The following is a 24,584-nucleotide window of genomic DNA, read 5'->3' on the forward strand; positions in this document are numbered from 1 at the left end:
ATACAACCACACCCTCCCTCCAAAACACTCGCACGAAAATGTCTTGGATTTGGCGCTCCGTGCCGCGAAGTCGTATGTTACACGTACGTCCATACATGCATACATACATACATACATACCTACACACCTACCCATCCTAAGGCGAGCGTGCCTATCAAGCACGTACGTATACCAGAAACCGCCCCTATCCCGTGGACAGTGTGGAAACATTTGAGACGGGGGCTTATATGTAGGTAGGTATGTGTGGGGGGAGGGTGTTCGTGATGCGACTCGCAAGAGTAAGTGGCTTTCTTACACCTGCCTGCCCGCCTGCGCGCCGTATGCTGTGCCCGGGGCGAGCCGCACACTTGGGATAGGTAGGTACCTAGGTAGATCGTCTGGCTATTGGGGGGCTGGACTGGATGCTTTCGCCTCCTTTTGCCCCCCCCCCCCCTGGCGAGCAATATATATATATATATGCGGTTGCTATGCGTGCTTTGCTTTCTGCATACATAGTACTAACCTAGTAGACTCCTAATTTAGGCTATTTCTTTTCTGGGACGAGGCGGGTTTCTTTGGTTGGTTGGTTGGTCTGTCTGTCTGTCTATACGGATGCTTCTTAGATGCTAGATGTTACTGTAGAGATACTGTCTATTAATTGCTCGATTAGGATGTACTATTCCTAAAAGATGTCATCGAGATCTCGCTGGGACCTTGCCGTGATTCTACTTATTATATCTATCTATTGTTATGCTACTGTGACATACATATAATTCCCTACTATCTAAGGATAGCACCGGCTGGTACGTACGAAGGGCACCGTAAACTATCTAGCGCATTGGATTACAAAAGATATCTCAAGGCTGCAGAGACATAGCTCAGAAGTATACAGATGAGAGAGCTTCGGTATGGATAAACGGTAGCTTATTGAATCTCTATAGTAAACGATAACCCAGGAGTTGGTATGATTAAGAATAGATGGCAAGTGCCTGGTTTTAGAGATTGAATACCTCTCATTTAAAACCTATTCCATATTACATATAGTTTCAAGGCAAGACGGCCCTCCACTAAGGAATATTATATTTTTGCATATTATCTCAAAAGGCTCTGTACCTACTACCGTCTTGCCTTCTCCTTCTCCTTCTGCTCCCTCCGCCACTCCTCCACAAACTCCTCCATCTCAACGTGAACACGCAGTCTCTTCTCGCACATCGTATTATACACTGACTTAAGCTCAGAAGAATCCATGTCTCTACCTAGCGTGATGAACGCCTCCATGAACACCTCCTTCGACCAGGGACAGCACTGGAGTGCTCGATAGAACACGCTCTTAGCCTTAGCTCTCAGCTCCTTTCTGTCGTGGCAGAATCTAATATACGATATCCAGAGACCCGGATGGTTTCTGCACGCCTCGCTTCCGAAGGCGTGCTCGAATGCTGCCCGCGTTGAATGGACGTTCCCCGTGCGGGACTCGTATTGGATGGCGAATACGCGGCTGCTGATGCAGTCGTGTGGCTCGACGAGAACGACTTTGTCGAGGATTGAACGCACCCTGTCGTCGATACTAAGGCGCGCTTCTCTCCATGCGTAAAGGCTGAGGAAGATTGTATTTTGGGGAAAGAAGTTGATATACTTCGTCAGCTGCTCGCGGAGGAACCCGGGTCTAAATGGCCTATTTAGGTGAGTATTAGTCGGTGCGCAGGAGCCTTTTACTTAGATGTGGTTTACTTACCCTTGACTAGCATGATAGTAAAGTAAACGAGCAGCAAATTGGAGTAGTCTCTCATGAGATGAACTACTCCTAAGATCTCGAGATACTAACTCATCAGAACAGGTAGAGATACTGGATATTGCGGACCAGATATCCCCTTGGCTTCCGCTAGAGGGTTCCTTATTGCTCTGTCGTGTTAAATATTCAAGCAGCGCTAGACCTTTGGCATATATGATGGCATTCTCAGCGTCGCCTGACGACAACAAATAGTCTCGGTTCGATGATAGGAAATGTCTTGTCTTCAGTATCTGGGCCGTGGAAGCTGGCGGGCCTTCCGATATTGATCTCGTAGAAGAGGCATCATCTGACAATATACATAATTGTAGAGTTGCTTTAGCCAAATTACAATCTTCAAGCTCCATCCATGCGGCAGCAATGTTCAGAGAGGCCTTGTTATGAACTGAGATGGCTGGCAAGCTCATCGCAGCGGGAATTGTAATGCGAGCGATATCCTTGTTGCCTTTTTTCCATTCGAGTATACAATAGCCCAAGTATAAGTCGACGTTCGTAGAATCTTGTTTCAGGAGTGCTTTTGCCGTTTTCTTTTCATGCCCGGGCTCGTTCATCGATTCAAAGGCGAGATAATATGGGCCCAGCTCACGCATGCCAAATTTACAAACGAGCTGCTTTAATGTAGTCGAAATCCACGTGTATTGATCCGCGGGAACGTCGCCTCGAATCTTCTTCATATTTCTAAACCAATTTGGTACCGGAAAGAGAACCTCTGGTGTGATTTCCATTCGCTCATAGTCATGCGAGAACTCTGGCGGTCTTTTATTTTGCTCCTCGGTATTTATAATCGGACTAGACGAGCCCTCTATGGTGATTGGGTCCGCTGGGCTACGAACGAGGAAACCATCCTGAAGCATATCCCGGACAATTTCGCTAGAAGAGAACGCTGGGGGTAGTTGGCAAAATATCAAAAATGCATCTAGCAGTTGACGTTGAAGACTAGGAATAGCCTCGTTAGGAAGATGTAAGAGTATATCCTGGATGTCTGCGTACATGACGACTCGGAATGGATCGTCCTCTGTTCCAGCGTCCATGGTACGAACGGGGTTTGCCGCCACCCGAGCTTGGTGTTGCTCAAGGATTGACCACGCTTTATAACCATCTCGGGTACTTGGAGATATGAATTCAACTGGAGTTTTGGACTCGGGAAGTTCCGGTGTTTGCTCGCCTTGTGCGAAAGTTACCCATCCCAAAGCCCCATCCTCTCCTATCCGCGATGCCTCGCTTTCCCAAAAATCCTGGAAGCCAGATGGCGGAGCAATGGATATTTTCTCGGGGAAAGTGGGTGGACGCGCAAAGGTTAATTCTAAGGCAGCCTGCCAGGCTGCTATACCAAGTTCCTTATACCCAGAATCTGCGATGAAACGTGTAGTTCTTAAGAAGACATAAATCATTTGTTCATAGATTCGAAATTCGGTTGACTTGTCTTGTTCCATCAAAGCCTCCCTTGCTAACCGGTTCAAACGCTCGGCGTAGTGGCGTTGGATTTTATCATATTGAAATGTCGATAATCTTGTCTGCTGGAAGTTTGTATACTCTCTCCATAATTCAAAACTAACTCCGTGTTTCTCTAGAGCCGCGTCCCATCGTCTTGAAATAGTTATACTGTCCCATATCTTCGAACCTTCTTGCATGATTCTTAGCTGCAACCTCTCTCGCTGCGAATCGGTGGTTGCATGAAAGTAGGCTTGCTCAAGCAAGGACAGTTTGATATCAGCAAAACTCTTAACTTCTGCTGCGGTAGGATGGCGACTGTCTTGCCCACTTATTCGCAGAAGGGTATCTTGATGATTGACGAGTTCCTGCCAAGCATCAATGTCTTGCGGGTTGTCACGGACCTTCCTAGACAGCTCAATCGTCTTTAAGCCCGTAGGCTCATCCGTACCTCGGCCTTTTGAGCCTGTAGATGTCTCACTGCTGTAATCCACATCACTATCGGAATGCTCGTGGCTTTTGCTTTTGCCATGGATTGACCTATAGGCTTGTCCTTCGTCGCTCGATGAATCCGCCAGTTCAGACCCATCCCGCTTTCGCTTTCTTGATGCCTTTAAGGGTACAAAATCCTCTGAACCGGTCACAGTTTGGGACTGTTCTCGTCGAACCCTAATAGGCAGCGATTTAAAATGACCGCCCTTGGCTAGAAGGCTTTTCCTATCACTGCCGAGTAGGGAACCGCTTTCACGAGAACCTAGCAGAAAGAACTCATCACGGCTACCGGTATGGTCAATTCTCATGTAGCCATTGGCCCCCAAGATACGGCCGAATCCAAAACGGCGGTAATTAGGGACATCACGGCGATCGTTACCGCCATATCTCCGAATCAAGGAGTCGCCTCGCTTATCATATACGAAATAGATGTTTTTATCTTGTTCTAGCGAGGAAGGTCGCTGCGAGAGCTTATGATAACGGAATTTCTCCGTGTGACGGGATATAACCCCTGGCGAATCTTGGCGTTCGCGTCCTGAAATAGAAAGCGTACCGCGTTGTTTCAGCTCCTCAGGCTCGGCCTCATTTTGGGGTTGAGGCTTCTCAAGTTGAGGCTTAAACGAGGAAAACTTGGGTACGGTGGATGGTTTATCCTGTTTCGATGACATGACGGAGAAGTATATCTTACGGTATACTCATTCTGTTGGCACGTTTGGTGCAATAGCGCAATATGCCGCTCTGTGCCCCCCACATGCAGACTAGGTACTAAAGGATGCTATGCTGTTGACCATTCAGGACGGGTATGCTAACCTAGATGGATCTACCTTGGCTGCACATGCCGCTCGTAAGATTTCGAGACTAGCTGCTGGGTTATCCTTGGGATCGAATATTTACCATACATCAGATATTAAGCGAGTACGGATACATTCGAGCTTATCAAGCACTACAGCATCAAATCCTGATGCTACTACTATGGCCTCTCCGGTAGCCGGTATCTAGTAGTAATAGTCGAGATGAGTAATATTCAAGATGGTGGAGGTTTTGGAAGTTGTTTGGATGAAGTTGAATGGCTGAATGGTGGCTTCATGTTGTGGCTTATGGCTAATAGATGCATGCAGAAAACACGTTTTGTGGATCTTGATGATGTAATACCTCACCTAAGAGACTCAAGCTTATGTATTGGACCTTTTGTTAGTCTATGTACCTATGTACATGTAGAATTTAGGGGATTTTCTTAGCTGCTGTTTCACGCGGTTACAGCGGGCTAATTGTGCTACAGTGGGATTGTTACACACCATCGATCAATATGTAGGCACATATCATAAGCAACACGATGATATAATTCTCCACGTGCTTCCGGTTTCCCCAATGCGAATGAACAATTAATGCATGGAGAAGCTTTCAAAGCTGCAAGGCAGGCCCTTTTTTTTTTTTTTTTTTTGGTCACACCATCTCCGATCCCCCCCACTAACATCTCCATCTGACCTTTATTAGTAGCTGACCATCACAGTAGCTTCTGGATACCACAGTCTTACTGGAAAGCGAAACCTATTCTTTATTGGCTTGTTCTTGGCGAATCTGCAAAAGGACAAAAATGCAGAAATGCAGAAAGACAGAAAGACAGAAAGACAGCGATATTGTAAGACAATGAGGCGGAAGGTATGATAGTTCTTACTCGGTAAAAGCGGAATTAACTGCTGACGCTCTCGATACCCCCTAGCATTACATAGGTACCTAGGTAGGTAGTGTATATCCGTAACCGGGGTATAGGGACATTACTACGCCATTAACAGTATTAACTATCGACTATCATACAATACAGCTTCCAATTTGGAAATTCCCACTTGAGCTCGCCCAACTTGTCCAGCTTCATCTAAACCCACCGTCCTTCTACCTACTCTGCTCACTATGAATTGTGCTCCATTCAAATGACCCTATAACCCCCGCGCGTAACCCCTGCTGAATGCTTCACGCGCCTCATGTTGCTCAAAGCGTAGTTCCCTGAGCTAACTGCTGTCCATTCCCGACATTCTGCATCACATTATACTACATCTTACCAGGCTTTAACACGTTCCTATTGCTTCGATACGCCATACGAGGTATGAATACGTACGATACCGTACCTCCCTCGCAGGACTCCTACGGGTCAGTTCCTACTTCGCCTATACATCATCGCCATCATTCGAGAAGATCTAGGCCACCTTCGATATCCGAAGCGCCTGATGAAAATACCGCCCTCCTGCGACCCTCACGCTCTCGCGTGCGCATTCATAGTCCCCTAGAAACCCCTAGAGGGTTTCTGTCAAGGGCTCATAGCTTTGCCGGTTTGTTTACTGAAGCATCCCCCTCATCGAAAGTCGTTGCATATGTACTAATTTAACCCTTCTCTCTGCATCAGCAACACATCATGGGGCGCGATATCATAACCGACATGAATCATGGGGACAACGGTTAATACAGGCGCTTTCGGATCGGACCGATCCCATGTCCGAATCTAAGAGTTCTCTTCTTGCTGACGAACGTATCTGGTACGACCAATTTACCTCGACCGACTGGGTTCACGATAGTATCGCCGATGCCTACCGAGTTAAACAGTTGCGGAGTCGGAAAGGCTTTTGGGGCAGACTCGTCGTTTTATTCGATGGCGCCCAGGGCTGGATACTAAGTGCTGTTGTTGGCGTTCTGGTCGCGCTAGTTGCTTATTGCGTGGATGTGGCTGAGACAACTATCTTTGACTATAAAGATGGCTACTGCGTTCGAGCGTGGTATTTAAGAGAAAAGGTACCGACTACTCAGCCCTATATACACCTATACATTATTATTATCATGATGGCGTCTCGTTTAGCTGAATATGCAGGGGAGCTGACAATGCGAACAGAGGTGTTGTCCCCACGGTCCATGTACCGATTGGCGATCTTGGTCTGAAGTTCTCGGTGGCCATCCCTTCGGCGAGGTTTGGACCAAATTTGGTGTTTACATCATCGCCGTCCTTTTGCTCGCGGTGCTCTCGTGTCTGCTCACCCTAACGACCAAGACGGTAGTCCCTTCGGCCTACCGAATGTCAACATTGGATGAGAACTTGGCTGCCGATTATTCTCAGCAACCGGAAGATAATAATAACGATACCGATGAGAACGGAAGTATTAGTCCAAGAGCGGTACGGCAAACGCAAGCCGACCCGCCACCACCCATGGTGTATTATTCCGCAGCTGGCAGTGGTGTCGCCGAAGTTCGCGTCATTCTTAGCGGATTCGTTTTGCACGGGTTTCTTGGTTTCAAGACTCTCTTCATTAAATCCGCGGGACTGATCTTGAGTGTCGCCTCTGGCCTAAGCTTAGGTAAAGAAGGCCCCTACGTCCATATCGCAACTTGTATTGGCAACATTTGCTGTCGACTTTTCTCTAAGTACGATGATAACGACGGTAAGAGGCGCGAAGTATTATCTGCCGCAGCTGCGGCGGGTGTAGTTGTGGCATTTGGTGCTCCTCTCGGTGGCGTTCTATTTGGTCTCGAGGAGGTTGCCTATTACTTCCCAGCTAAGACGCTTTTTCGTACCTTCTTTTGCTGTATTGTCGCAGCTCTGACCTTGAAGTTTCTCAACCCGTATGGCACCCACAAGATCGTCATGTTCGAAATCCGGTACAAAATCGACTGGGAGTGGTTTGAATTGTTCGGCTTCATCTTAGTAGGAATACTAGGCGGTGCTATCGGTGCTCTTTTTATCAAGGCTTCGCGTCGTTGGGCTCTATCTTTCCGTAAGATTCCAGTCATCAAGAAATATCCACTGTTCGAGGTTGTGCTAGTAGCGCTAGTAACAGGACTCGTAGGATATTGGAACACCTTAACTAAGCTTCCGGTAGCGAAGCTCTTGTTGAACCTTGCTGCACCGTGCCAAGACGACAGCAGGGATTCTGAGTTGGGGTTATGTCCGTCGGATATTGACGAGATACCTGGCATCATTCGAAACATTCTTGCCGCTTTTATCATCAAGACGTTTTTGACAACTATCACGTTTGGTATTAAGGTTCCTGCCGGTATCTATGTCCCTTCTATGGTTGTCGGCGGCCTCATGGGTAGGGTCGTTGGCCATCTTGTTCAATGGATAGTGCTTCGATTTCCACACTGGAGTATCTGGGGGACCTGCCCGCTTCTTCAGGAGTCTACGTGTGTTCAGCCCGGCGTGTATGCACTCATTGCTGCGGGCTCAACAATGTGTGGCGTAACGAGACTATCTGTCACCCTCGCGGTCATCCTCTTCGAACTTACCGGAAGCTTGGACTACGTCCTGCCTTTCTCCTTGGCTATTCTCGTTGCTAAGTGGACAGCAGATGCCCTAGAGCCGCTCAGTATCTACGACCTCCTTACTAACATGAATGCTTATCCATATCTGGATAATAAACATAAGCCGGTCTTCACCTCCGAGTTTGCTGATATAGTTTCCCGCGTTCGTCGGGAACGTGTCATTGATATAAGTGACTCGCCGCTAGTCCCGGCCACACAACTCCGTGGCCAACTCGAACTGCTTCATCGGGCCGGTGAGTTAGATGGAGGATTACCAATTGTTAGGGATGACGTCCTCGTCGGCCTGATCCCGGCCCCTGACTTAGAATATGCCTTGGACAGCCTCGAGGACGAGAGCTCCAGCTTTTGTCTCATGGCGAATATACCAAACATCGACGAAGGCGAATCTCCAGAGTGGGATCCTACCGATTTCACCCCCTACATAGACCCAGCTCCCTTTGCTCTAGATATTAATTCCCCCATGGACTTGGTGTACGAATGCTTTGCGAAGCTCGGTTTACGATACATCTGCGCGTTGAGAGGCGGATGTTATGCTGGAATGGTAAGTCTCTATATGACCATCACCATCTTGATAATATTAAATACTGACCGGCACAGACTCACAAAAAGAGATTTGTAAAGTATATGCGCGAATTGGAGGAGAAGGAGCACAATCTCTAGGCTCCTTTTTCTTTTTTCTCTCCTTCTAATGTTGGAGACCATAGTTTCTTAGGAGTAATGGGTGTATATTGTAACGAGACTACTTGAGGCTCGAGTATATAGGGTGTGTTACGTTACCGCATTGTCATGGAATTATCACGGAATATTTTCCTTTCGGCATCGTTGCATGAGCCTAGCGTTTGGAATGAATGGCATCATCTCGTCTTCTGATAAATATTTTCTTCTTCTTATGAACGGATACGTGAAGGCTGCTGTGTGACTATCGGGTGGGAAGCTATACGAGAGTTTGTGTGATACTGCCCTTGGAAGGTAAGTAGATAGATATGCTGAAGTTCGGTTATGACTTGGTTTGGCTACCGGTAAGTTAGGGCTCTTATGGTGTTGATAGTCTTCATCTATTTATTATAATATTTATATTTTCTATGGTTACTTGTTGTGCCAAATGCGACATTTCGAAAGAACTTCCGCTATCTACCTATACGGCACTATTTATTTTAGTTACGCCTCTCGCGTCAGCCACGTTCGAAGCCGCATGTATAGGTTCTTGCCTTATCGTGACCTGTCCTATTAAACACACTTCTCGGTGGCTGATGCGGAAGTCACGTGTCGCGAAAACTATAAGGGAAGAATATGTATATATGTAGGTTACCTATGTAGGTTACCTATGTAGGTATGCATGTAATCGTATATTGTACAACATCAATAAATCAACTTCGAACCTGGATATCATAAAGCCGAGTACATGTCTTGAATACAATCCAACCACCTTGCCAGAGTATAGAAATGATAAGATTCCCTAGTAACATTAAGGGGATATAAAAGGGGTATTTCAGTATCTGTAAATATACATTAGTATCCAAACCCGCCCAATGCAGCATCGCATCTAGTCCGCACCATATAGGACTACATGTTGTTTCCTAGCATCTCGGATAAGGCCGTGTTTCCGGTCGAGACAAGCCTATTCTATCAAACAGCCCTCCGATTTTCGGTTTCGTGTCGCTAATAAATTAACCAAACCAGCACGTAACTCAAAGATTTAGTGGCCTCCATCGAGTTCAGAGCGGCGGGTTCCGTCAAGCTCAACTCTCGCGGGTCTCTCGGGGTGGTGGTACTGAGGAGGATATCCACTTTCCAGCTCCACGGGATACAATGGCGGTTTCTGCGCTGAAAGTTGCGTCACCTCTGGCATCTCTGGCAGATCGTCGTTGTGATTAGGGCTCGTAGCAGCAGCGGCGGCTGCGGGCGTTTGGTAGTTGTTACTATTCCTTCGTCTCCTCCACAAAAAGAAGCCACCTGCTACAAGGGCGATAACTACAAGGGCGGCGCCGACACCGATACCGGCTGAAGCACCGGCACTTAAACCATTGTCGGGGTTTGCTGTTGGTGATACAGCAGGTAGCGAGGTGGTACTTTGGGTAGCACTGCTGGATGGCGGGCTAGTGCTAGACGAACCAGAGGCACTAGTCGACGACGAAGATGTGCTCGTGCTGGCGGGGGCTCTTGTGATGTTAAAGTAACGCGAGGTGACGGAGAGCGGGTTCGGGTCACCTGATTCTAACGGTGACAGCCAAAGGAAAAACATGTCGAAATTCGATAAGTCGAACTCGAACGCCTGGACCGACCAGTCAAATTGAGTTACAGCACCAGACCGCGTCTCTGCTCAAGTCAGTTGTCACGTCTTGGAAAAGGGGTTATGATATTTTCCTTACGGAATATGCTTGGTCCAGCCGATGCAGAGCCACCCTATAGCGATTAGAGTTAGTAACCATGCTTGCAAGAGATTTATGGATTTGAGGCACAAGTCGGGAAGAATTCGTCGATTAGCTTAATTAAGAAGTTTACTGCTTCTAACATCGACCAAGACATAAAAGGAAAGCGGCCTTAACGTCATGACTTACATCTCGGCTCTCCTGCCATAGATCAATGGTGTAATTTGAATATGTGGTAGTGAACTTGATAGTTTGGATCTCGCCGAGCGTCCATACTGGGTTCGTCGAATAATCGGTTGGCCCATCGAGGGCATTGGGAGGGTTGAAGAACTTGCCAACCTTGAGCGACTCTTGCTGCGCTCGTACGGTCGAGGTAGCAAACACCGCTAAGAAGGCGATGAGCGATGACGGCCTAATCATCTTTCTGGAGCCGGGGGGGTTCGCGATGTTGGCCCTTATAAGCCCATAACATTTACGGTGTGGGATAAACAGAAGAAATTCCTATCCCAGAGATCAGGAAGAAACGAACGAAGACGGGAGTTACTTGGGAACGGAATGCCAACAAGCTTTTGTCAGCAAAAGGTCCAGGCCCGGGTGGGAAGGTATGCGGCACAATACTATGTACACTAATAGCGGTCCAGCAGCAGGGAGAATTCTGTAGGGCTTCGAGAACTTAGACCATGTTTCCCTACGAGCTAAAGCATGGGCTGCAGTAGGGAAGGAAAGTAATTTTGAAACGTGGAGCTGAATCCTGGCGGCTATGTTGTAAATACATAACCAACACTGGTTCGCCTAAGGAGTCTAGGACTGTTCGGACTTGGACCCATTACACAGCATCGGGAACTTTTGCACAACTCGACTTTTATTTTACTTTTCGTCTTGACCTTTTGAAGTTCTTCCCTTTTATTAAACTATACGAATTTGAATCGAGGCCGCGTTTAGTTGTATTATGACATACGGATGTGTTATCACATTGTAGTATAATAATTTTATAATTTTAGATACCTAGGTAGTTAATATCTAATATCTAGGTTAGGATGTAAGTAGATAGGTATGTAGGTAGTCATCACCGCAATAACAAAGTAACAAAGTAACATGGCGAGCTGAGCGAGTCGAAGCTTGGTATGTCAGCACTAAGATAGCGCCTATGTCATAATACAGGTTTAAAATGTATTAATATGGTGGCTTCTACAGCACGCGAATCCAATCCCGTCTATATCTATCTACAAGCAGTTACGATCGTACCGGCGGGTCCATAACTAGGCTACAAAACAGCAAGGCGTGAAGAATGCGCTAAACCCTTCCCAATCTAGTTTGTTACCAATATTACCAACGTGCATAAAGAAAATAGCCAAGCAACTGCAGCTTGAGCGATCGCCCCCTTGAGTTTATTTTAATTCTTTGCATGTAGGTATCTGCACGGGCAGCCGGGTTACCTAGGTACATGTACCGTCGTACGTATTGTACAGCAGCAACTTATGACCTATTTTCGGGAAGGTGCCGTAGTTAACTGGTTTCGCATTTAACTTTATTTATTTTTTTCATACTGATTAAAGATACGGGATGCTAATCTACCCTTTCCAATGTCTTTCCTCATGTCGTCGGCACGCCGACTTTCCTATCCCGTCCTCATCGCTGTAAGCGCCCTTTTGGTCGTTTCGGTATACCTTCTCTCCACTAGGGGAGAAGGAGTACCATACCTCAACGCCGCCGGAAGGACAGCGACAACTCCACAGCCCGAATTAGCGGATATCGACGATACTCGCAACAACACTCTTGGCGTTAGTTGAAGCCTATCTGTTTACTACTACCTTCTTGTAAATCTAACGTCACTGCGCAGTTCGAAAAGATATTCGTCATTGGTCTGCCGTCCCGCACAGATCGCCGCGATGGAATGATACTCCAGACAGCCCTCAGTAATTTCGAGTTCGAGTTCATAGACGGCGTCGATGGCAAAGATATACCTGACAAGGCCATCCCGACCAGCCATGAACTTAAACGTTTAGATAATCCCACCTTGGGAGCCTGGAGGGCGCACATCAATGCAATTCAAGAGTTCGTGAACACTATCTTCCAAATTCATAACCCTTGCGTCTTACTAACCTCCCGTTAGAGTCGTTCGGAGAAACCTGTCGTCGGCCTTAATCATGGAAGACGATGCCGACTGGGATGTCAGGATTAGAGAGCAGATGCACGACTTCGCGTTGTCGGCACATGCTCTGACGCAGCCTTTAACAGGCTCGTCTAAGTTTACTGACGCAACGTTCCCCGAAGCCAAGAACGGTCCCTCGGCCGTTCCGGACCTTACGTTCGGAAAACTACCCACCACGGTAACTCCGAGAAGATCCCCGTACGGTGATAATTGGGACGTGCTCTGGCTTGGCCACTGCGGAATGCACTTCCCGTTCACAGATAGGAAAATCGTACCTAAGGGCCGGGTGGTGCGCCCCAACGACGTTACCGTCCCTCAGCACAAGCACCTATGGTCTATCTACGAGCCAAGTGACTTAAGACAACAGTATCCGGCCCACACTAGGGTTGTCCACCACGTGCAAGACGGCGTCTGCTCTCTGGTATACGCGGTCACGCAGCAGGGGGCGCGGAAACTCCTATACGAGCTCGGGTTGAAGGATATGACCTCGGCGTTCGATATTGAGCTGAGGTGGTTCTGCGAAGGGACTGGGGAGCCCAATCGAGGTCACCATAACTGCTTAACTGTAGAGCCATCACTCTTCCAGATTCATCTCCCAGCCGGTCCGAAGAAAAGCAACAGCGACATCTCAGATCACGGCGAAGGTCTCCAGGAGAAAATGACCAAGGTGCTAAGATATAGCGTGCGGATGAATGCTGAGGCGTTAATGGATGGTCGATTAGACCAGCTCGTGGATCAGTGGCCAGATTCATGAGCCCGCCGAACTACGTAATTATAACTTATAGATCTCACCTGGCAACCTTCGAGATATGCCTCGCCGCGGCGAATGAACTAGAAAGAGGAAACCACGCACCGACGTCGGTCCCACTTAGCCTTAAGGCTTCTGATACGATGGAAATTAGAGTTCGCAACCCGCCTACGCCTCCGGAAGCCAGTCTCTGGTCGTTACTGCATGATGACGACGACCCCTAAGAAACAACAGTGTCTATAGTACTACTACACAAGTCATTAAGATACCTGATAGAACCGAACATCGGTTTTATGTTCTAGCCTTCTACATTCGTCACTGCGAACCTATTTAGATCGCAATTGTTGACGACGGCGTCAGGCGGGGGCAGAGAAAAGGGCAGCAGGGAAAGTTTAATGTATATTAAGGCGGCGGCAGGATTAATTGTTGTCTGGAAAATACAGTGTTCCTTCGAAGAGCTTACTTCTTTCTATGCTCGCTAGTTATGTCTAAATACCTTAGGTAGGTAGGTTAATCTATTATTCTAGCCAAAACCCCTTAACGAATTTCGGAGGTGGCTAAGAAATACACGAAGTATCAATGACCCCTTCTAGTTTAATCTAGCCCTATCATTACATGTCGAAATAACCTAGTAGCTACCTCATTCAAAATTGGTATAAGTTGATTACCTGTATGGGACCGACGTGTTATTTAGGAGGTAGGATGAGATGAATAGCGCAGATCAGTGAACAAGTCCAAATTATATTCATTACTAGCTACCTAGGGATCCCTTCCTAGAAGGACAATGCAAAGAAAAGAATTATAGGAGCCATCTCACCGGATCTAAGGTATAACCCACCACCTCGCACCGAATAGCCCAACCCCGAAGGTAGAGTCTAGCTAGGTACCTACCCCCCTAGGCTGTCGGTTCTCCTTATTATCGAGGCTTTCGGTTGGTATCGTGTCGTAACATGGCACTCCTTCGGCCAACCATACACCGATATGCATAGGTATATATATATACCTATATGTATACCCTCATCTCCGCAGGCTTGGCTTAGTTAACTTACAATCAGTCTTCCAAGCCGCATGTTTCTTCGGTATGGAAGAGCACCGTGCGAACCCCTATATTGTGGGTAGATACCTAACCTAGGTAGGTACCTATGTATGTTAGTTTATCTGCGGTGCTCTCGCAGCTAGCGTTCGTACCTAGTTAGACCGCCAAGGTTATATAATTGGCATTGGGCTATGTTCAACTATACGCTCGTAGCCGCGATCCAATCACTTCGCTAACATAGGGGCTGGATACATACTAAATAGGACGGGGTTTGGACCTATGTAGATCTTTATATGCTATCTGAGGAGAGGCGGCCTAGGCTTTGTTCTCTGTGGTTCTTTTGCCCCTTTGCAGTATCTTGTTAGGTACGGTAGTCTTGAGAGTATGGTCGGCGTGGATTCCCAGCTGGCTTTTACTGTTGCTGATGTTATGATGACTTAAGTTAGGTACTGACCGATGTAACATCCATGATAGAATCCTTATAGACCATACAGCTTTAGGAGCTTTATTATTTACCCATGGCGATGCTCAGCCTCATCCAAAAAGTATATGTACATATATACCTGGGTATATATCCAAGTGAGAAGGCATCGTAGCCTAGATACAACATCGCGTCATACCTAATCAGAGTCGAAGCCCGGCTTCGACAGGACTCCTCCGGAAAGCCGAGAGCTGCCATCTGGGTATCCACCCCGCATTCCAACCATTAAGTCCGGGAGTCGCGTAGCTAGCTATATAACACTCACGTCCCCAGCCCAGCCCATTCGCTATGATCCCCTCGGCGACGTCGCCTCTTGGTATACAGCGAGTATCGTCCCTGGCGATATCTTTACAAACTCTAGGACATTTGGTGACCCAGCGACCAAAAAAAAATCCAGGACCAATATCCTGCAAATATTAGATCAACGCAATGATAGATAGCAAATCTACGCCATTCCCACCGCGAGCGAAGCAGGGAAGAACAGCGAATGCATACTCCTCCGCGTTATCCATCCACGACAAACAGAGACTTCGGCCCGATAGCCATAACCATCCCCCACAAGTCCCAGTATTTGACCGCAAACCCGGCCGCTTCTAATATAGGGCGGGGTTATCTGCTCTACGTTATCGTAGATCTGAGCGAGTATTGTAAGGTCGACATTATATCTCCTTTGGAATTAGGAAGGGATTCGTATAGATATATCGTCCTTCAAGTATTATTAAAGCTACCCTTTCCAGGAAAAAGTTGAGATAATCGGGCATAAATGAACCCGAGAGTCAGCCCGGCGGCTCGCGGTCGCAGGGACTCCAACTTCCAACTCCTAGCTTCGCGGATGGGTTACGATTATACTATAACAAGAAAGGGTTAGTTATTCCTTTCTCGGCCTGGTTCATATGACTAGAGAAAAGTGGACAACACAGTCTTTTAATTCTCCCAAGGCGTATACGAGGTTTATAACTTACCATTAGTTAGAGTGATAGATACTACCATGTCCCCTAGCAGGGTCATGCCATGTCATGTCTTATACATGAACCATCCGACTTCGGGCTGTATCGTATCATTTCCCGTGCTTCGGCGCATCTGCGGTCTACCACCAGCGTTGACCACCTCTTTGGACCGAAATGCTCGTATCGCCATCGACCCGGCCACCATCTCGGTCGGGATCTCGATGCCGTCCTTCAGCAGCGTCACTGGCACTTTGCTGAATCCGCTTGGCATCTGGCTCCTCGTCAAACTGACCTCCTGTCCCGGTTTTGCCCCGTGCAGACATCTGCCGCTCTCATCCCAGAAGCAGAACGATGTAATCCATCCAGAGTAAGTCGTAGTGCCGCTACCGTTAGGTACCTGTTCATTGCAGATGCCCTGCCAGAACCTTCTTGTGGTATCACTCTCTGGGTCTCTGAAACTGGCAATAAACCCGTCTAAGATAGGCCTAAGCAACCGAAGCCATCGGGAGGGTTCCGAGCCTAAAGTCTCCAGCCGCTCAACTCGCTCCCGGATCTTAGTCCAATCGCTTTCCTCGCCGAGTAAGTTTACGGACGGTATTCCGCATCTCGTCCCCCAACTATATGTGAAATACTTCTGCATCGTGCCCATAAATATGATGCTGGCGACGGCCTGATCTATCTTAGTCGTAGTCGTGAAAGCCGGCAAGACCCATTGTTGCAGGTGCTCGTCCCGCAGTCTTTCGCCCAATATTTTCGTCATTATATACGCCAATTTACCATGGTCGGCGTCGTCTAGATCGACGTCGATATGTAACTCCTGTTGACCCTCGTAGGTGCAAAATCGCTTGCGCAACTCCTCCGCGTGCCCGTTAACGTATGAGCAAAACTGCGTTAGGATAGCGAACCAGACATCCTCCGGTCTTATCACCAGGCAATAATGCTCATTATACGCATCCACGCACGCATGAACAAATCCGTTCTTCGTGGCGAAGACGTTGTCCTTCCTCTCGAGCCCCGCAAACGAACTCTGTACCAACTGTCTGGCCCGCGGTGGGCTGGTGCGCGTGTCGTCGGTTAGCGTGTAATGTAGCAAGATCTCGGGCGACGATGCGAGTCGATATTTGCGACCTGCCCAGGATGTCGACCCATTATTTGACGGCCTGACTGTGACGGGCATGTCAGGCAAAAAGGCGTAGCTACATCTGAAATTTACAAGATTAAAGAGAAAAACGAGGGAAAAGAAGGGGAAGAAATTATCAATGCTAATATTAGAACAGCAAAAGATGACAATAGTCCATTATGACCAAGAAAAATGAGCAAATATACAGGCTGTTATACCGGGACTATCACCGAACCTCTAGTTTTTTTTCTTTTCTTTTTTCGTAGACGCCTCTACGGTTCTAGGGAGAAGTCTCCCAATTAGGCAGCCGGTGGGAAGTAATGTGCAATCAGGGACTGGATGTAGGACTGGATGTATAATTGGATGTATAATTGGCCCACATGCGATGTTCGGGTGACGCCAAGTACGGCCTAAGCCGTGTAGGGCGACCGAGATGTGATATGAGCTACACTGTAAACGGCACGGATTTGCCGCGGCATTGCCCCGAAGTACCTCTCATGCCCATTCAAGTCACTCTCACCTGGTGGTATTCTCTGGTCGACATTCGAGACAACCCGGAACGAATTTCTCCCGTCCGGGGGACAAAGGGGGACGGAGGGAGAGACGAACGTAGAGCTCGGTAAAGCCATGTTTACGCATCTTACCTTCTGATTTGTCCGCCTCTCATTGCCGACTACTACCAACCTGACGATGGTTGTTGGATGGGTCGACGAGGTAGTTCGTGAAGGGTCAGGGCGCAGGTAATAATACAGCCGATATTGGCGCAAAATCCAATACTATGTAAATAACTGGTCGGAGTGCCGGGCTGATATCATCTATCATCTGCTAATAGTAGACGCGGCCGACATAAATGAACAGAGGAGCTTTGTCGATCTTATTCTCAAACCAGTAGGTCCCGCGAGCTTTCTTGCCATCAACCAAGGATCTCGGTATATGTCTGCAACGTTTCTTCAACCTAGACTCGGGTTAGGGGTTAGGCTATCCACCACGTGTCGAGGTGACCCGCGAACGTTAGCTGCTATACTGCATTGGGCATATCAAGTTCATCAAATTCTCTCCTTCGGTAGAGAATTCCACTTTAGCGATAATATAGTGAAATCAATCTAAGCTTTCGCGATCCAGGCCCGGTGCCATCTTTGCCACGCGCCGGCATTGTCTCTTGGCCCGTCCGGACAATACGAATCGGCCCGGCTCTTATAGAAAGTCGAAGCTAGTACCTATAGTTCGGCTTCTGCAAGCGAGTTTTCGGCATTTCGCGAGACAGGTAGGTAGAAAGAAACTATAAATCACGAGACAGGGTCCTCCCCTGGATATGGCGCCCTTGGCGACCGCTCTGGTTCGCCATAGCCTCGGCGAGCTTTCCGGACTTCTTCGGATCTCGCAATGGGGTTTAAACATTTAGTCGGGGGGAGTAGCTTAACCCGAGTATAATTCGCAGCCCTCGGGATTGGCATTTAATTGGTCCCGAATTGTCATGTTTAATAAACGCCCTGGCTTACTTCGAAATTAGGCCATGGAGCTGGCTGCTGCTGCTGCTGCTGATGATGATGATGAACCGTGTTATTCCAGTTCTTCTCCGTGGGCTGAGCGGCTGCCCGAGTACGAAGGGGGAAAAACTCGGGATTTGACAAATGGAGATGTGTTCGTCTTGACTAATTGAAATGCTAGTTTCGTTAATAGATTGGTCGACGTAGGTAATTACGATGCGATGGCGGAGTGAGATGCCTGCAAGACAGAGCTATAAGGCTGGAATAATCGATCCACTAAGAGGCAGCCGGCCCGCCTCGGCTTGGTGCAGTAGTCCCGTTCCGGGTCTCGGTGTGGACGTCTCCAGAGCAGCGGGTCCAATATTTCCATATCTACAGCATGTGCTTAGGTTAGGTGCTTAAACTACCTAACGTACATGCCTCCTACATAGGTACGCACGAATTGTCCCTATGGCGCAATGATAAGCCGCATTGCACCAACATGTCTCGGCGGAACTCCCGTGCCTCGTGGTTGATATCTAAACTATGCCCAACGTTGCCAAATGGACAGTGGCCCGCAGATATGACGTTGTGTTCCTAGGTTGTGATACGTATTACGACTGACTAAATAATTAGAAAACAAACCTCCATTATAGCATCTCCGAGGATGTTGCTGTTGGCTCGTAGGGGCCCTGGGCTGAACTTCCCCCCAGGACTTTAAGATTATACGCTTACACGGCGAGTGTTATGCCACAGCGCTGTAGCAGCTATTCTTTGACATGGCTAGATATGTTCAATATAGGTAAGCAGATTAGTCTATGGTTGTGTGGTTTCCCGGCATCTTACTCCACCCGCGGGCATATCTCTTGGCTATTCGATTATATATTCGGGCTGATGGTGTGAAGGGGGTATCTATAGTAGCTGGCCACGCCAATTATATCCTAAGGACGGTGAGATTCGGTTTAGACACCAGTCCACTTCCCAAACTTTTTGTAATTCGCAAACATCTCCCTAAATACGGCGCGCCCGTTCGCATCTAGGGATTCATTTAGTACCCTCCTGCATCCCTGTGGCGTTATGTCGAGGAGTGAGTAGACGCCCGGCTTGAGAGCCTTTCTAATGTCTCGCGGCACGTTCACCTCAAGCTGCAGTTTGATATATAACTCCAATATAGTGAACATATCCTGCCCCGCTGTCCGTTTCGCAATGTCTGTTGCGGAATCTAATTCGTTTGACCGCGTGCGGGCCACCGATGCCGCACTTGGCTCGCATATAAGCGTAAGGAGGCGAGTGAACCGTTCTGCGTGTCTCGACTGCAGGTGAGATCCAAGCCATGGTGGACGAGTTTGCGAGAATGTTGCATCTGCTTTGTCAATACCAGGGTCGGCCAATAAAGTAGCAAGGAGTGCTCTCAATGCGCCAAGCAGGATCGGGAAATGCCCCGTCAAGCGAAGTCGGTGTCGTTTGAGTATAAGAGCCACTAATCGGTATAACTTATCGTAAATCTCTCCTGCTGCTTTATGGTCCTGTATTTTAGGGCCCGCCTGTGAGCATACATGAACAACACTGCTTAGTGTTGCTTCGATGTTGAACTGAGCCATGGCGCTAGCGTGCCTATCAAGAAGTAGCAGTAAGATCTCAGACAACTGTTTGAAGTGTTGGAGAGATTCCGCCTGGCTTAGTAGAGAGGCAAGTCGCTCATGTACGACGCCAAGGTCGATAGTATCTTGGGTCTCAGCACTAGATGATGAGGTAGCATGTCCTAAAGTGACGTTAGACATGGTTTTGTTTAAGAGTATTAATTGTAGGGAAACTCACCATGGCGCAGCTCGACAAGCCTTCTAACAGCTAGGAGGGGTCCAATAGCGCCACTAGCCAGCTTCCCACTGCCGACTAGTTCACCAAGCAGCCGATCCCTTACGGGCTGACCACGATTCTTCACAAAGGCATCGACCAAATCATATACGACATCCTCATCAACCGTCGTAGATGCTTGTTCTAGCTGCGTAAATAAACCTAACGAATCGTATCGATCTGGGTGGTTTCTGAAGAGGAACGCCCGCAGCTTCCAGCCAATGTGGGCTTTCTTAGACACGTATGATGTACTCATACTTTCCAATTGGTGGATAGTCTTATCTGTGAGCTCAATCCGCCTCTCATCATAAGCATCAGCAACACATGCCGCCCCGCTTAGCGTTATAGAAAGTGAGAGTATAGTAGACTCATCTTCCGCAACTAGATCCGTTTGCTTGTTCTTAGACGCAAATCTAGTCAAGCTGTTCTGTACCTGTCGTTCTAGTTTGCGTATGATTTCATCCACATTAATACTTGAGATATATGACTTGTTAGAGGAATTGTGCAGTGTAGAGACTATGCTCTTCACCAGAAGTATTTGAGAAGCTGTGTCTTTTGATGCCTTTGGATCAAGGCTCTTCACAAAGTTTGACGCCTCGGCCAAGTAGGCTAGGGAAGTCCCATCGGTATTAGTAACCATTTGCCTAGAGTGGAGTTAGCTTCGGGAGAGAGATATATATAAGTGAATATGCATTACTACTAACCGTAATGTTAGGTCGGTGAGCTTCTCAATTAGAGCAACAACATTTTTATCATCTTGCCACATATTGGAAGATATGTAAACAAGATCGTCAAATTCCATATCCTAGTAAAATCATCAGTATTGGTGCTTCGACTTAGGAGCAGCTACCTACCTCGTAAAACGTTGGTTGCTGCATTACTTTGACCAACAATCTAAGCACAGTTACTGCGAATAGTGAATCTTGCGATGCACGATTGGCTATTTTCGATCTCCAATTTTTCCACGAAGACATGATGCGCTTTCGCCGCCCTTTCGTCAAGGCTTCGCGTGGGAAGTCTAAGAGAATCGAAAGCATCGAGAGGCCCCGCGGTTGCGTCCAGCCTGACTGATTTTCTGTATCGTCAAGGCTATCAAGTGGCTTTGATATAAGAGACTCAATTAACGCTTCATCGTCTTCGCAATCGAAGTTATGCAGGAGGGGCCGTAGAGCGTCGCTAAGTAGCGTGTCCTTATCAATGATGAAATGTTGTTCGGTCTGCCAAAACATATCTACAATGAGATCTCTAAGGTCAGTGGTTTCTCCTTTCGGTATATCGGCAAGCCTCGGTAGGAATCTAAACGCATAGTCTACGTAAGGCCGTGATACAGAGGAATCGATGTTGGTTTTCATTTCAGAGACGACCCTTTCAAGAAATGAACTCGTGAGTTTCGCAAGATCCGCGTAATGCTTGCCTCCCGGGTAGTTAGCCAACCAGACATTGTAAGAATAGCCAAATGCTTCAAAAGTCTCAGGGTCAGATAAAATACCCTTCTTTAGGATACGCTTAAGAATTGATTTTAACTCGACCCAAAGCCGATCAACTTCTTCTGACGTCTCCCAAGAAGCCATACGGCCGGCGATACGCCATCTTAATGACAAAATCGAAGACGGAATATCCTTGTAGTTCTTGTCTTCAAAAAGCGCGGAGAAAATCTTGGAATCTACACTTCTAGTGAAATCCTCTTCGGTGATGCCCGCTGAGATTCCATCAAGGACAACTAAGAGCGCCCCGTTAGGAGCGTCTGATGAATCTAGGCGCTCCAAGACACGCAGCAATTGTGTGCTAGTTAACGTGCTTTGCAAAATCCTAGCTAAATGTTGTCGAATTTCAGCATCAACCCATATTGATTGGCCTAGCGAGTCGGCAGCACTCTCACTAAGACATTCGTACCATTTCTGGATAAAGCCTGAGAAGTTTCGCGCTTTTGCGAAGGCGTCTTCTAAGGGAAGAATAACCTCCTTGACAACAATTTCTCTTGTAATAAGATCATGGCTTGAAATAGAACTTATTCTGTTGAAAACACCTTCAATTAGAGAGTCATCTGTGAGGAACACATCGGCATCACAAGCAAGAGCCTTGGAAATTAGTTTCCAGTCAGTCTTATCCGTTCTAAGCGCATGTTCCCGACACACGGTCCGTAGAGCTGTGGTGTTTGGAACTGAGTTTGCCTGGATAGCCGTATCTAATAGTTGAATGATGATTTGATTTCGAACTAAAGGGTCCAAAGATTGGATAGCTTTGAGTAAGATCGTAAAGACGTTCTGAGCCCATAACGTGTGCTCAGCTTTCGATTTCGGATTGCTCGAATCTCGGGGCGTCCTCGCTGCTATGTCCCATGTAACGATGGCGGAGCCGCCTAAGTTTCTCTTTGCAAGGTCCAGAGCGATCTCTATTACCTCAACATTTTCGTCTGTCGCGAACGTATGCCTTGCGGGGCGAACAAAGTATGCATTCAAGAACCTCTCGAGCTGTCGAATCCAGAGTCTCCTAGCCTCCTCGCCTGTCACTGTCACAGACGTTACCCCGGCCAGGCCACGTAGCCTCGTTAGAATAGAACATATAGGCACATATATATGTCGGGCAAACTCAAGGCTGTCGTCTTTATTATGAAGGCGGAGATTCCAGAGAATCGTGATAATCCCGATCCATGATTCTTGATCGCCAGAAAGGCCATGTTCGAGAACGCCCAGTGAGCGATCGCAAGTCAGAAGTAGCCCTGCAGCTATATCCCTAGTTTCTTCGTTGGATGAAGAGAAGAGCGATTTGATATGCTCGGCTCCGACTTTTCGTTCTGAAGTACTAGGTCCTGTGAGACGAGCCCCCTGGTCAAGGAGACTACCTAAAGCCCTGAATAATTCGGTAGCCGACTTTATGCAACCTTGAGGAGTACGAAGCTCCTCGATATCAGAAGGAAATCTGTCGTCTCTCTTCCTCTTTTTCGGGTTATCTGAGGTGATTCCATTCGTCTGAGTCGACGATACAGGAGAAGGTTTTCGAGCCGTGGTAATGTCGTTTATGGTCTGGTGCAGGATAGAGACGAACCGAAGAGAGGCGAGCGACCTTCCCAGTGTTTGCGGTGGGATCTTGGGAAATACATGGCCCAAAAGAGACCAGGTAAGAGGATACCGTCGGACCTGTTCAGCATCCTCGGTCTTGCCGCTCATAATCTTGAATAGCCATCGTAATATATTTTCTTCTACACCATGTAATCTCGTACTCTTTGTAGCTGAAAGTAAAACCCAAAGTGTGCGAATTTTCTCGGGTAGCGTAATTGACCCATCTTCGTCGAGAGATCTTACAGCCTTGATTAGAGCAAGCCGGCGCGACTAGATGTTATGTATTAGTTCCAATTGTGTCATATTTATTGTATAAAAGCGCAGGATAAATTAGTTTAGCTTACCCCTACGTTACTATCCACCTCCATCTTGTAATTGAAACACTGCTAGCATTGCCAGGTGTTTAAATGCTACCTAATATTATAAGCTGTCGCGACAACTCGAGGTACGCACGCTGTAAGTTGAAAGCTTCTAACTTTTTTTTGTGGAACTCCCCGCGATCTCCAAAATATCACAATTCTGCCGCTATGACTAACCTAAAAAGGAATTATTGTATTCACCGCCTTCGGGTTACCAGGGAACACAAGCCGATCAAGCTGCATCAATCTTTTGTGCCGAAAAAGAATATTTGTCGAAATAACGATAGTTCAGCCGTAGTCTCTAAGAAATACTCAAGAAGCACCCAATTTCGAACGTATGGGCTCCTTAAACTTTCAATCGCCTAATCGAAACTAATTCTTTCTTATTATAGTCCTTGACACCATGTCAGACAGCTCGGTCCCCGCGCCGCCTAGCACGGTCTCTAGGCCTGTGAGCGAGGCACTTTTGAACGAGAAGGTATGACACTACCACTCCTAGTCTCAGTATACCGTTGTCGCATAAGAGTCGCTAATATGAGGGTATCGTAGTGGGACCGCTGCATTTCCAATATGCTCATAAAGTCATCGCTCGGTCTCGGATTCGGCGTCGTCTTCTCAGTTCTCTTATTCCGACGAAGAGCGTGGCCCGCATTTGTGGGAGTGGGTTTCGGCGCTGGCAGGGCCTACGAGGAATGCAACTGGAGCTTGAAGCAAGCATCACAGGAGCTGAAGAGGAAAGCATGAAGGGGAGCTGGATGGTAGCTTTAGAGGGGATCATCTCGACGAAAAACACATTCGCGAGCGTCACTACACTTGTACAACAGAAACAACACCAATAGACGGCCTGACTACCTTGATACGGGCGTAATTGGAGCGAGCACACTCATCGAAAAAAAGGAAAAACTTACTTGTTACGCATTAATAAAGCAGGGAGTTAAACACGATCTTCCGGGACTCTCTGTACCCATATCAAACGCTTAGGGGGGACGCATATAATGAATGA

The 24,584-nt window shown here is 47.5% G+C and overlaps 7 protein-coding genes across 7 annotated transcripts; 3 read left to right on the top strand and 4 right to left on the bottom strand.

The window, feature by feature from the left end:
• Window positions 1-692: 692 nt before the first annotated feature.
• On the bottom strand, window positions 693-4,742 carry F4813DRAFT_353630 (DUF1740-domain-containing protein). The gene is made up of 2 exons (XM_049242667.1): window positions 1,712-4,742; window positions 693-1,651 (listed from the first exon to the last, which is right to left on the bottom strand). Exons 1-2 carry the CDS (start codon window positions 4,354-4,356, stop codon window positions 1,096-1,098), a joined length of 3,201 nt encoding a protein of 1,066 aa, XP_049101614.1. The 5' UTR covers window positions 4,357-4,742; the 3' UTR covers window positions 693-1,095.
• A 376-nt stretch (window positions 4,743-5,118) lies between these two features.
• On the top strand, window positions 5,119-9,099 carry F4813DRAFT_353633 (chloride channel). The gene is made up of 4 exons (XM_049242668.1): window positions 5,119-6,012; window positions 6,087-6,469; window positions 6,567-8,531; window positions 8,588-9,099. Exons 1-4 carry the CDS (start codon window positions 5,790-5,792, stop codon window positions 8,648-8,650), a joined length of 2,634 nt encoding a protein of 877 aa, XP_049101615.1. The 5' UTR covers window positions 5,119-5,789; the 3' UTR covers window positions 8,651-9,099.
• Window positions 9,100-9,131: 32 nt separating this feature from the next.
• F4813DRAFT_353637 (uncharacterized protein) lies at window positions 9,132-11,419 on the bottom strand. Its single transcript, XM_049242669.1, has 3 exons — window positions 10,549-11,419; window positions 10,360-10,393; window positions 9,132-10,306 (listed from the first exon to the last, which is right to left on the bottom strand). The coding sequence occupies exons 1-3, from the start codon at window positions 10,777-10,779 to the stop codon at window positions 9,687-9,689; spliced, it is 885 nt and encodes a 294-aa protein (XP_049101616.1). The 5' UTR covers window positions 10,780-11,419; the 3' UTR covers window positions 9,132-9,686.
• A 523-nt stretch (window positions 11,420-11,942) lies between these two features.
• On the top strand, window positions 11,943-13,265 carry F4813DRAFT_379851 (glycosyltransferase family 25 protein; the record flags this gene model as incomplete). The annotated part of the gene is made up of 3 exons (XM_049245505.1): window positions 11,943-12,140; window positions 12,200-12,414; window positions 12,473-13,265. The coding sequence occupies 3 exons, from the start codon at window positions 11,943-11,945 to the stop codon at window positions 13,263-13,265; spliced, it is 1,206 nt and encodes a 401-aa protein (XP_049101617.1).
• A 2,335-nt stretch (window positions 13,266-15,600) lies between these two features.
• Window positions 15,601-17,172, bottom strand: F4813DRAFT_339657 (uncharacterized protein). The gene is made up of 2 exons (XM_049241235.1): window positions 15,739-17,172; window positions 15,601-15,624 (listed from the first exon to the last, which is right to left on the bottom strand). Exon 1 carries the CDS (start codon window positions 16,898-16,900, stop codon window positions 15,791-15,793), a length of 1,110 nt encoding a protein of 369 aa, XP_049101618.1. The 5' UTR covers window positions 16,901-17,172; the 3' UTR covers window positions 15,601-15,624; window positions 15,739-15,790.
• A 2,099-nt stretch (window positions 17,173-19,271) lies between these two features.
• Window positions 19,272-23,590, bottom strand: F4813DRAFT_387758 (Urb2/Npa2 family-domain-containing protein; the record flags this gene model as incomplete). Its single annotated transcript, XM_049246598.1, has 5 exons — window positions 19,272-20,071; window positions 20,128-20,807; window positions 20,868-20,968; window positions 21,018-23,492; window positions 23,567-23,590. The coding sequence occupies 5 exons, from the start codon at window positions 23,588-23,590 to the stop codon at window positions 19,272-19,274; spliced, it is 4,080 nt and encodes a 1,359-aa protein (XP_049101619.1).
• Window positions 23,591-23,871: 281 nt separating this feature from the next.
• On the top strand, window positions 23,872-24,546 carry F4813DRAFT_339827 (uncharacterized protein). The gene is made up of 2 exons (XM_049241238.1): window positions 23,872-24,059; window positions 24,131-24,546. Exons 1-2 carry the CDS (start codon window positions 23,985-23,987, stop codon window positions 24,323-24,325), a joined length of 270 nt encoding a protein of 89 aa, XP_049101620.1. The 5' UTR covers window positions 23,872-23,984; the 3' UTR covers window positions 24,326-24,546.
• The last annotated feature ends 38 nt before the right edge of the window (window positions 24,547-24,584 follow it).

This window comes from Daldinia decipiens (genome assembly GCF_022478715.1).
Source record: "Daldinia decipiens strain CBS 113046 unplaced genomic scaffold F4813scaffold_9, whole genome shotgun sequence".
NCBI classification, from domain to species: domain Eukaryota; kingdom Fungi; phylum Ascomycota; class Sordariomycetes; order Xylariales; family Hypoxylaceae; genus Daldinia; species Daldinia decipiens.